The sequence below is a fragment of the Natrix helvetica genome (assembly GCF_964273705.1).
Source record: "Natrix helvetica genome assembly, chromosome: 7".
NCBI lineage: Eukaryota > Metazoa > Chordata > Lepidosauria > Squamata > Natricidae > Natrix > Natrix helvetica.
Genome location: NC_138558.1, coordinates 44,713,933 through 44,727,342, shown reverse-complemented (window position 1 = coordinate 44,727,342; position 13,410 = coordinate 44,713,933). Strand labels below are relative to the sequence as shown.

Sequence of the window (13,410 nt, the reverse complement as noted above, 5' to 3'; positions counted from 1 at the left end):
GAAGGGAAAGGGGAAAGACAAGTTCTAATTAGTACACATGAAAAAGAAACCTCCAAGAGAAATATGCCAAACCTCTAGGGAATGAAGGTCTGTTAAATGATGAAAAGATTCCTGTCAATAGTGGGGAAGTGGTTATATTGTGTTTCTGCAGCCCACAAGAGCTGCAGAAGTACAAGGAACCAAAAAGGGGCAATACCAGCTTTGCTGCAATTTCAAATTCAGAAACTCATAGATTCAATGGCTCAAAATAGATGAGATCAATCAGGATCAGAACCAGTCCAGAACTGGTACAAAGTACTTCTGCAGAAATGCCCTAATTGTAGTCCATGCTCTGCTTCTCTTTTCTATTCCAACTACATTGTTTTCTAACCCCAGGTGGTGAAAGACAGCATTGCCAACAAGCATTGCAAGAAATGCTTCTTAAAGATCTCCAGGTGTTTTCAGAAATACACTTCTGGCTTCAAACATGTTTGTTTAAATACATTTTCTTGCATTACCTCTCTGTCTGGAGTTCCTCTTCTTTCCTTTGGAATACATCGACTCACATCAGTGAAAGCAGAAGAATAGTTTCCAGGACATTCCTGGTCTACTGAAAGTAAAATGCCGTTGGATGAAAATTCACAAAAAACAATTGTGGAAGCTTATTTTAAAGGAAACGACATCTAAATTCAAGTTATTGTGAGTCTGAATTAAACTAATGTGACAACAAATAAACAAAAACTGACAAACAGAAGTCTAGAAAGGAAGCCATGGAAACTATTTCATATACTAGTTATACAATTTCAAACTGAGTCTGAAGCATTAAAAAGAAAAACCAAGACCAGCAATTTAGCATCTTCTCTGATTCTTGCAACTCTTGCTTTTAGAGGAACAGAAGAATAAGTTACTGAAGATGCAAAAGGTAAAACATAGCATTGACTCATAAAGCTAATTAAACATGTACCCACATGCAAGAAAATGTGTCAAAAGCATGCCACAATGATGGAATAATGAAATTCTGAGGTGATGCAGTAGAACAGAAATGTATGATTTATGTTTTATGTTAGACCAGATTAGATTACGCATTTTCCACATTACTGTGTATTCTGGACTTGTTTTAGAACAAGTAGATATGAAAATGTGATCTCCAGATTAGAAGTGCAGTGCTTATTTTTCTGCTCTCTTGGCAGAAAAGATGCCATTTGTTGTAAGGGGAATTTTGGGGAAAACACTCCTGGAGACTATTTTCTCTGAAAAGAGGGAAGGATGAAAGCTTCTAGCATACCATGCAATTAATCTGAAGCACTGCTGCTATTTTTTTAAATAAAATAATCACAGATCAAACAAATATCTGTTTTCCAGCTTAAGTGATATCTAGAAGTTCATATTTCTAGCTCACAAAACTCAATTGTTTATATAGTCCATGATTGCAGCCTTTCAGTGTGACCCCAAATAGGGAAAGGGCCTATTAAATTCAGCGGATTGATTACTGAGTAAACATATTTAAGATTAGCATTTGACAAGCTGAAAATACCTATGTAAGTATATTAACGTGAAGAAAAAAATAATGTAGTTGATTAACACTTTCTAAGCAGCGTTGTAAGTTTCACAGTTCATTTTTATAGAAATCCTCAATGAGAAATAATTTCAATAATTTGCTATTTTCAAATAACTATTTGTATTTGTGCTACCCTAAACCAGAATTTCTCAAGCTTGGTAACTTTAAAATGTGTGGACATAAACATTCCCAGGATTTAGCTTCAAATGCTATTTGTGTTAGGGATACCTCTCATGTCAGAAATTATTACTGCATGTAAGAAATGGTAGAAAGTGCATATATCTAAACCTAAATAATATGATCAATTTATTACATTTACATGGAACAAGAAGCTTCTGGACCCATTTTTGCACAACAATTCTAGTTGTTGGTTTATTTATTTACCAAATTTATATGGCTGCCCACATCACAAGAAGTGATGCTGGACGGAGTACAACAATGGTAAATGCAAAAGCACCATGAAGTTTGGACTCAAATCTTCTTTCTTTTTCCTCCCACTGGACAAAGGAGACAGGCACACTCATTTTAAGCTAATCAAGTAGTAGATAACTATGTGAACTCTAGTTAGTGCAAAGCAGTATTGATTTACCAATAAGCCAGGAGTATAAACTATTTATTTTAAACAAGACTTTAATGATATGTGACTTTACTGATGTTGCTAAAATAGAATTCCCTATATTGCTTGCCAGTGGAATCAGCTTGGAACTATGGTTTAGCAACCCATTGTTTAATGTTGCTCTAAAATAAGCAGATCTACCCCTAAATTTAGTGTCACGGGAAATTTCATTTAACAGAGGACATTTCTAATCTCAGCCTCACTGGAGAAGATATGAGGGGCAGCAGAGGAGGCATAGCTTTCTATTACTGCTGATAGTGAGCCATACCCCTACCATATGTGCAGAGAAGACCATGATTGGGTTTTTAAATATTTTTAAATATTCTATACTATTAATGGAGATCATGTATTTGCAATTACTATTATTTTTATTGAAACATAGACTTTAGCTAAGTAGATGAAATTGCAACTGTAATACTCCTTACCTTGGTTTTATCCCATAGGACTTGTTCTCCTCAATATTAAATGAAGCCATTTTAGAATTAGTAGATTTTAATGTTGCCACCATCATTGCATAGATGGAAGTTTAGATTAGTGAGCCAAACATTCAATCCAGCCATAATTAGGTTTCTACATAACTGAATTATTTTGCAAATTTGGATGAAAATTTTAAAACAAGTGTGTCTTTTCTTATTACTTCATCTTGTACTTTCAGGTGTCCATATATTTTATTAGGAAGACTTTTTCCAAAAAATATTGATATAAAAATTAGACCAATTGAGACTTTTCTCACTGTGCGATATTAAGTTTCATTATGAATCACTGCTCTCTTATTTCAGTAACTATTCAAATGCTGATAACAAAAGACTACTTTTTCCTTTTGTTGGCTGGTCTGAAAAGCACAACTATGTACACTGTTATTGTTCTCAACTGCTTTTTTTTCATTTTTATGACTGACTGTACAACAGAAAATTTCTAGGCTGTATAAGGTGCACAACACAAATGTAATGGGAACAAACTAGAAAGGATAAGGGTGAATGACTCAAACACAAGCATAAAGGAAAGGAAGTAATCCACCTTGGAGAAACAGTGCATTATCATATTCCTGGCTGCTGCTGTTGGTAGCATCCATGTCTTGATAAGAGGCACTGAGAGGCAAACTTCTGCATTCATTCTGGTACAACGGACAGTGGATAGCACCATCATGAGGCAGTGGATGCAAAGGCTGGCGTACGGGGCTTTTTCTAAAAACTTTAAGGGAGGAATTCCTTTCAGGAATGTCTGGAAGCAATTCAGAAATAAGTCTGTGCAATATACTATTGTCAGGCAAGCTTCCCCTTCTTTTCTCTGCTTTGATTTGGTCACATATATCTTTAAGAGCGGAGTCCAGGGCGTCAAAGACAGATGATTTGCATTTAGTCTTTTCAGCCTGCTTTTTGGGGAGTGTGTTTTTTTTCCTCCGGAAAGGCACTGGGCTGACTAGGAAGGCTATTTTAGAGAGGCCAGCATCGGAATCTTGTCGCTTGGGATCTTCTGGGGTAGTTTCTTGTTTAGCCCTTGCATGCTTCAGCATGGTGGTGAAGCGGGTGTAGGAGGCTGGGCATCTTCCTTTGCAGGAGCTGATAAGATGCTTGTGATGATGGTGATGTCCTGATCCATAAAAGCTTTCTGAGGATGTGAAGGAGAAGTGATCAAAATCACTTTCACTACAAAAGGACGAGCCTTCTATCTGTATGAAGTCACTCATGTCAGAGACCACTCCATCTTGGTCGCTGTCTGAAAAGTCCATCTGAGACCTTTGTGGTTCCTCACTAGTTACTTCAATGTGAATTGGCACCAGAGTATTGGACTTGTAATTCTTTGGCCCCTGAGTAGTGTGCCTATTCTGATTTTCTTCATCCAGCAAGGATTCAATAGAAAACCGTCTCATTGTACAAAAGCCATTTTTAGGGGGTTCCAGGAAGCTTACAGCGGATAATGCTTCTTCCCCTAAATTAGGCATTGATTTAGATTTCTGAATTAGTTTTTCAAATTCAGATATTCTATTGGGCACCATGTCTCTTGGTACTTCCTCTGCAGATGATTCTTTCCAATCATGTAGCAAGCTCTTATGCTGTTCCTTTTCATACTGTAGTACTCTGGATTTTACAGAACAGATCACCTCGGAATTAAGCAAGTCTTTGCGGTTAATGCGGTGCATTCTTTTGTACAGTTTTAGGAATCCTGGAGCATCATGGGCAGACCTAAGATGTGCCCTTGACCGACTGGAACCATGAGCTTCAGAGGAATACGGGGAAGCCCAGGCAAGGGAAGAATCACCTTTGGAATTGTCTGCACACAACAGAGACACCATACTTTCAGATTTATTCTGTGTATCAGAGAAGCAACAATGATCATCAGCTAGTAGGTCATCGTAGCTGCGAGATTTGCGTTTGGGAGAGGAAGTCTCTTCAGTGCTGCTCCAGACTTCTGCATTCTGACGGGCCATTTGCCAGCCATTCTTGTAGCTGAGGGCTCTTCTTGAATCACCCGGAACAGCTAATCGCTGCCCATAATTCTTACCATAATCTAAATCATTTGAGGTGTTCTGGTTGGAGACTGAATAACTGGAAAGGGATGAATATATTTTGCTAATATCCCCACCTTTATAATCCACAGAGCAGCATGGTGAAAAAGAGACATTGCCAGAAATTAACAGATTCGAAAGTAGACAGAAAAATAACAATTATTACATGCCAGAAAGGAAACGGGAGTTGGGAAGCACTTTGATTTTCTTAACAATTATGACATAATATGCATACCTAAAACACAATAATCATTAACTTTGAATTGCACTATTAATATAGAAAGACTTTTTATGTATCTTCACATTTTTAAAATGGAAACCTGGGTACCGTTTCTTACCTAGTCTCCCTCTCATGCTGTAAAACTGTGTACATACATTATCATTTTTGTCAGCCTTGAAAGTAAGTTAACTAAAAAAATGCAACTGTGCCTCCTGTTCAGAAATCTAATCCAGGCAATAAAATGAAAAAAAAAAAAAAACAGCCCAATAATTGCTGAAAATGGACAAAATGGAAAAAAAACCGTGATTTTTGGTTCAGCTGATTAAAAAGAGTGAAACGTGGAGGAAAACGGAACTACATAATGTAACTCTAATGGGGGAAGAAATAGTAGAAGTTCATTTGTAACTGCTATATAGAAGATCAGAAGCCACATTTTAAATGTTCGTTCTTTCTTAATCTATATTATTTCCAGTATCTTTCATTTGATCTTCTTCCTTTTTCTGTTTTCCTTTTATATATTTTCTTGTTTTGTTTCTGATGGTGTAAAAGCTTTAAATAAAAACTATACATTAAAAAACAGCCTAATAGAAACCCAGATATAGATGTATTGCTACTTGGAAAGACTTGGAACAATTAGAAAATTGATAGCACATAGTAATCTTAGGGCCCTTTGCAGTTTTTCCAATTTAAAAATGAGATTTTCCATTTTTTTCTCCACCTCACTCTGTCTCTTTCCCCACAACTTTTTTCCCCCTCTGGTTATTCCCTTGTATTGGGGGTGTTTATAGTGTGACAGTGTGAATAATGGGGAAGGTTTTAAGCTGAAAACTTTAATCAATGGATTTACGAGGAAAACAATTACCAGTAAATGAGAACTGATATGTTGGAATACCATTTTGGTAACAGTGGGAATGATGGGAGTTTAACAGATCTAAGGTTTGCTAATTTGGGAAAAAGCAAAATTAAGGCACTTTATCCATAACTTTCTAAAATCATTGCCTGGATTAGATTAGTTCCAGTAAAATGGAATAAAACAGAATTGCTATTTGCCCAAGCATTGAACACTGAGATTCTGCAATACAATATAGAAAATGTTACAAATATATACAAACAATTATCACATCTTGCCTCAGATAATATTAGCTAAGTACTAATATTGATTACTAATTCTGTACCCTGAAGTATTAAAACTAGAAATGTGTTAGATGTTAAATTAGCATGCAATTAAATAATCATTAGAAGAAAGTTATCTTAAATGCCTCCAATTTTAGACTGCTTTTTATATAAATAAGTACATAAATAAACCCTGTTAACAAATGATAAACTTTAAAGCAGAAAATGCAAACAGTCCTGATTTTCAGTGGAAGATATTGGTACATTGAGACATTAACTATATGATTTGTGTGTGTGTGTGTGTGTGTGTGTGTGTAAATATTCCTCAACTAATGACTACAATTGAGCCTAAAATTTCCATTGCTAAGGAGGCAGTTGTTAAATGAATCGCTACCTTTTTTTTTTGATGGGCTGCACCGGACAGCTATTTATCACAGCAGGCAGAGGGAGGCATTGCTGGAAACAATGTGTTTGGTTTATGGCTGTGTGTGTTTGTTTCTTGTGTTTTCTGCTTGAGTTTGTGCCTTGGAGACTCTGAACTTCTTTTGTCAAGTAAGCTCTTGCAGGTGTATTTCAGCTTGGCCTGGTAGATTTAAGTTTGTTGGTGGGCTTATTTGTTGGAGCAACTTTCCATTGTTTTATGGACTATTGGCCATTGCCTTGTGGACTAACCTTGGCCTGCTTCTGGATGGATTTATTTGGGATAGTTCTGAGGTTGCATGAAGGGAATTGCTGGAGAACATCAATAAACTCTCTAAATCACACCTGTGTGTGTGTTTGAGTGAGTGGGGCAGCACAGGTAGACACAGACCACCCCTACAGATGAAAAGGGTTTTTTTAATTAAAAGAACCACCTGCCATTTTAACCCAAAAGGAAGATAATCCAAGAGAAGAGTAGATTTTTTTTAGAAAAAATCATACCTAGAGACAAAAATCATGTGCAATGCCAAGCTTTCCCACTTTTTAAACCAAGGGTTGTCAACTTCGGTTGAAACCTCTATTGGAGATTGCTCTAATACACAAAATGACACAAAAACACTTATGCCTCTGTATATAAATTCCTGAACATGCACACGTTTGCACGCACATAGGCATATTTATGTGGGTATCTGATAGAAGCTACAGTCAAAAAAAGGCTGATCCAGAACAAAAAAAGCTAAATGCATATTTGAATATTATATCCAAAGACCCAATTTATTAAATTAATGGACCCTTCATATACATATTGCAACTATTCCTTCTTTTACTATGAAATACTCTTACGTGAGTGTATATTTACCCTTCTCCCCTCTTTCCAACATAAATAGCAAAAAAGGGAAAAAAAGGAGAAGAGGAAGGAAAGGCAAAAAATAGAATATAAATGAGTTAAATGGAAGGATAGCTATATTAGGAAAAGAAAGGGAAGGAAAACAGAATAGAGAGAAGAAAGTTTAATGGAATTGGGACAAATAGAAGTACGTAATAAGGAGAGTAGGAAAAAAAACAATGGAGTTTTTTTTAGATGTTACAACAAATACTAACTTCAAAGGCAAACATTCCACCCAATGGCTACTTTTCACCCATTTGTTTATGTTCAATGTCTCATCTATTTTTCTCAGCATCTCTTAAGATAATCTTTACTCTCTCTTCCCCAACTCACAGTTAATTATTGAGATGTCTGCAATGCCTGGTCCCAAAAGTCAAAATGGCAGCTGTCATGAGGCAAATCTAAGTGACAGATTTGCCTCATGACTACCCCAAAATCCAGATGGAGCTTCTGCAGACATCCCTGCATAATTATTTGTGGGGAAGGGGGAAGTCATATTCCAATTGGGTAAATGGTACGTGGATGCCTTTCCAATGTAAAATTTTGAATCATTATGGTAGCATTGCAGAGTTGGGGCAATCATAGCAAACACTTCAAGTGTTGTACAATAACAATAAACAGGAAACATTAGCACCTATGTGAAATGGGGAAGTATTGCAGAAATGGAATATGGCAGAAAAAAGCCCTTACTGAATGCAGACATGGAAAGCCTTCATTAAGAATTCACTCCCCATAAATGTTTGCAAAGACAATAATTCATTTTCCTATTCAGTTATTAAAAAGGGATAATTCCTTTATTGAACATTAAGAGACATTCAGACTGTATTTCCTTTGGAAACATTTATGTTTGTGATTTATGTCTTGATTAGTGATGTTTGAAAATCGTATTTTAAAAGATAATATTATATTTGGGAAGAAAATGTTCTCAATCCCTGTCTTTTCCTAGCCTGGTGAATCAACTTTAAAGATTTTAATTGGCTTTATTTTTTAAAAAAGAAAAGGCTACAAAAGTCTTCATATGTTGACATGCTGACATATCAGATTAGGAGATTAATATGAATATAAATACTGGATTTCTATCCCTTCCATGCAAATTGGATTGGTGAATTTTGATTGTTTAGTAGAATTTGAAATCCATCCATATTGTTCTGGAATTCATTAATAATTGTTCCTGTTTATTTATTCTTGTGCTCATTTATTATGGTACCTTTTGCTCTTGATGGAGAAGATGGAGAAGAAGTTGTAACAGGCTTCCTAAGGGTTGAAAAGGTGCTCTGGGTATCTGTACGACCAAGAGTGTATCGATTTACATTCTGATCAGTGTGGACTTTTGGCTGAGTTACTGTAGGCTCTGACTTCCTTCGTTTTCTGTAATCACTTGAAGTACTTGCAGAACTGGGGAAGAAAATAGTAATGTAGCAAGACATGTCTAAAATGAGTCCTTAAAGTCAGCAAACAATTAAGCTCATTAGCCATTACTAACATAACTAAATACAGTATCAAAAAAAAGGCAAAGACTATCCAATCGTGTCTGACTCTTAAATCGCAGAGCTTATCTCCATTTCTTAGCTGATGAAGCCAGCATTGTCCAAATACATTTTCTATGGTCATATGGCCAGCATGGCTATATGGCAAAGGTGCACTGAATGCTGTTACCTTTTCAACAAAGTGGTACCTATTAGTCTACTCACATTTTCATGCTTTCAAACTGCTAGGTAGGCAGGAGCTGGGGCAAGGAACAGGAGCTCACCCCATTGCGTCGCAATAACAACTGCAATAGCACTTAGTCTTATATACCATTTCATAATATTTTATAGCCCTAAGTGGTTTATAGAGTTAGCATATTGCCCCCAATATATTTGTAAAATTCTTTGGGATAAAGGGAAAGGTTCTATTATTTGCTTTCCTTATGAGGTGGCCATGTAATGCATCTTGATGTTTTCTTCATGTCCACCTGGAAATCTTCTCTACAATTTCCAAAGTTACAACATCCATGTAAGAATACAAAAAAATGCAAAATTTGTTCTCCTGCAATATTATTTATAAATAATAAGAGTAGAAGGGTAACAAAATTCTAAGGCAAAGCTATGTTGAGACAGAAAATGAAGCACTCCACAGTTTAGCTATCCTGTTTGGTTATTTAAAAAATTTTATGTCACTGTTTAAAATAAAAATGGTACATATAAAACATTTAAAATTGGTATACATAATACTTTATTTCAAAGCACACTAGAAAATAATTTCAATCAGACCACTATAAAAACAATTGATCATTAAAAGCAGAGATAAATGTCATTTTATATGTAAAAGAAGTTCTAGTCTACTCTTTACTCAGAGTGAAAAAATATTATGGCATTTGAGAAAGATAGAAGAATAGTACCTTCTTAAACCATATTTATGGATTATGGATTATCTGCTTTAGGTCAACATGGATATGTGTTTGTATAAAAATAACACATTGAAAGTGTGATATGAATATTTTTTTCTACAGCTACATATTCTCCTTCCTTCCTTCCTTCCTGTTTGTACTGCAGAGATAAGAATATTCTTGGACTGATTCTTAGGATTTCTGAATGTTATCATGTTTTACTTTACATCTCAAAACACACTCTCTCCCAACGTGGCACCCCTATACGTACATAAATGCAAAGACCAAGATTCCCAGAATTGTGAGTTATAATCCCAACATATTTGCAAGATGAGGTTGAGAAAGGCTGCATCAAAATATATATCTGGATTAATGATACATTTAATTTCATTCAAGTTCATATAAATACATAGCTATCATAATTAATAGGTGTACTTGTAGCCTTTTATTTCTAGTTTTACATTTCCAAAGCCTGGGATATTACACTTTCCATAAATTCATACTACTATATTACCATCTCTGCTGGTTGAGAAATTTTGCTTTTTTGTTTTAGTTTGTATGACTAGGTAGGATGTGGAGAAGATATATTATGACACATTTACACAAAGAAGCAAATTACGTTTTACTAAATTACTTAAAATACATTGCAATATGAAGTAAAGCAGTTATAATCTATCTATAGTCTGTTAATATTTATCATTCATGGCTCTAATTATATCCATAGTATTTTATAGATAGACTTTTTCCCAGAACACAGGTCCTGCGCTCTACATTTCCCAAATCTCCCTCTCTTATGTTCCTTCCTCTCTCTGGAATATAAATGGGAAGATGTACACTGTGTTACTATGCTTGGAAATTTTGTCATTCAATCATCACATGCCTTTACAAAAAGAATCTTATGAAAATAGCAAAGGATACAGGATGATCACAGAAATCTTATTCTGTAGCAGTGTTTCTTAACCTTGGTCACTTTAAGACTGCTAGTTGGGTAATTTGGGGAGTCCAAATCTACACCTCTGGAGGTTGAGAAGGTTGAGAAATACAGCTGTAGCACATACAGATAAATTATGCTTAATTCAAAGAGAAAATGACACCATGAAATTACAGGGGCTGCATAAAGTGAGAATGCTTGCAGGAAAACTTCAATTTATACTGTTCTTAACCTAAAAAGGGATATAGAATTATGTTTCTGTAGGGAAAAAAAATTCCAAGCATCTAATGTAACAATTGTTGAAGTAGCCTTTTTCTTTCTACTTGTATTTATATATTTGATTTCTCTTACCTAGAAGGTCTATCCACACGTCTGTCAGCTGGACTGTAGTATAAAGATGCCTGCAGAAATAAGCAAACATCTTAAATTGAATTTCAAAAATATTCACAATAAAACATTATATTGATTGATTGAAGACTCTCACAATCATTAGTATTAACTATGTAATTGAAAGTTGGGTAACTTTTAAACTAATTTCAAATGCTGTTTTTAATACTGGAGCTAATGGCTTCAGAATTTTTTTTCCCACCCAGTTTCTCAAATTAAACCTTGTATCCTTATATTGACTAGATATTGGAAACTATAGCAATGAAAAAAGTAATTAAAAATCAGAGGTCTTACTTGCTACATTATTAAAATCAAATCAAGGTGGAAATTATCTGTAAACATAGTTTAAACCTGTATAGTGTACATTGCCATTTATTGACTTCTTATTGACAGTTTGGTCTCCAGACTTAAAGATTTTGTTTTGACAAAGGAGTAATATTAAAACGATTAATTGAAAATTCAAAGACTTTAAATTTGTCAGTATAAATTCAAACTTTAATAACAACAAAATTTCATCTGGTATCTTAGCAGATGTAAAGGCTTGATCTGAAAATAGCCACATATATTACTACACATAGTTTTTGTTTAATGACCATTAATTCAGTAACTTTTCACAATTACGATGAAATGAAGAGATTTATAACTGGTCCTTGTGGTTGCGGCTGCAGCAGCATCCCTACAATCATGTAATTGTGATCTGGCAATTGGCTCTCGGCACCTGTCACATACTTGCAACACTTACAGCATCTCATGGTCACATGGTCATCATTTGTGACCTTCACTGTCAGACTTCAACAAAGTCAACAGGGAAGCCAGCAGGAGGCTGAAGTTGGGAATCTCAAAATGTCACACCTAAAGACCATTTGGGATTTGCTTGACCGCAACTGGAATTGCCCAAAATGCCATTGTAAATTGCAGCAGTCATATGATGTCACTTTACAACCACATTGCTTAGTGATGGAGCTGCTCATCCTAACTATCACTGTTAAAAGAGGGCTACCTGTACAGTATAACCAGCATGAATTGGAAAAAGAAGAACCTCATCCCAGGTACAGCTTATCAAATACATAAACCACCTGTCTAATTAATAGTACATATATTTTATATTCAAGTAATTTTAGAGATGACATGAGAAACTGCAATTGCAATTACATACTCTGAACTATTGATCTTTTTAGAAAAGTAAAAGCATTGTGGGAAAAATATATAAAAAACATTGCTTCAAATTGCATTACAACCCCTAACCAGTATTACATTGTATTTATGCAGAAAACTACTAGAATTTGAGAGTTGCTGAACTGCATCCCGTTCTTGTTCTCTAGGGCTAACAATAATCCTTCAGGCTGCCTCCCCTCCCATCATGTGTTACCTGCTGTTATTAACTGAAGGAGGCAATAATTAAACTTTTTAATATGAAACTTACACTCTAGAACTGAGTTACAGTTCTTTCCTGGTGAAAAGAACCCATGTTGATATTTGAAAACAAACCCTTAACCTAGTTATAATTTTATTTCTCATCAAATATTATTTCTTCCTGGGGTGGTTTAAGTCATTTTATTGAGGCAAAGGTGATTTTAGAAGTAGTGCAGACTGACAAATGTTACTTTCTTGCTTGGGTTGGGAGAATGTCCACTATTGCATCAAAGGCAGGCAAGTTTAAGTTTAGGAGCTTGCAATGTAACCTCTGCCACTTGAACTGACAGTATCGTTTGCCTAACGGAATGGCTATTCTTTGGACTTTACTCAGCATTACTCTGCAAATTGTCTCCGTAGAAGATGCACACAGGTTGTCCTCAACCTATGACCATTTGTTTAGTGATCATTCAAAGAAATCATTCTGACAGCTCTGAAAAAGTAACCAGTCCTCACACATATGACCACCACAGCACTTCCATGTTCACATAATCACAACCAGATGGCAACCAGATTTTTTTAAAATTTCTATGCTGCCCTCTTCACTAATACAACAACCCTGGGTGGCTTATAACACTTGCAGCATTCTGGGCTTGCAACAAGCAAAGTCAATGGGGGAAATCAGATTCATTTAATGACTGCATGATTTGCTTCACGTTTGCAGCAAAAATGTCTTAAAATTGGGTGCAGTCACATAACTTCCTTAACAACTGCATCACTTTGCAACAAACGTTCTGGTCCCAATCGTGATTGTAAGCTGAGGAACACCTATATGAAAATGTAATTCTGTATTCAAATTGTAGCATTCAAGTAAACATTGGCCAGACTGGGATTTCAGAAATATATAATAAATCTTTTATAAGGCAGAATCAACTATTAAAGAATGGGGACCCAAACCTTAAAGAAGACTGAACTCATAAATCTCAACTTAGTACTTTTATTAAAAAGACTATTATGCATATGAGTAGGCCTGTTTATATAGAGAATCTTCATTGTTTGAAGACTGCAGTTTA

General features: G+C 35.4%; 1 protein-coding gene across 1 annotated transcript in view; it reads right to left on the bottom strand.

The window, feature by feature from the left end:
• The window catches only part of SORBS2 (sorbin and SH3 domain containing 2), a 201,500-nt gene that overhangs the window by 28,556 nt on the left and 159,534 nt on the right, over positions 1-13,410 (bottom strand). The window contains exons 17-20 of the mRNA XM_081959704.1: positions 10,949-10,998; positions 8,506-8,693; positions 3,171-4,736; positions 498-586 (exon numbers count right to left, since the gene is read on the bottom strand). Of these exons, the coding sequence (XP_081815830.1) occupies positions 498-586; positions 3,171-4,736; positions 8,506-8,693; positions 10,949-10,998 (1,893 nt within the window). The remainder of the gene's footprint in view (positions 1-497; positions 587-3,170; positions 4,737-8,505; positions 8,694-10,948; positions 10,999-13,410) is intronic.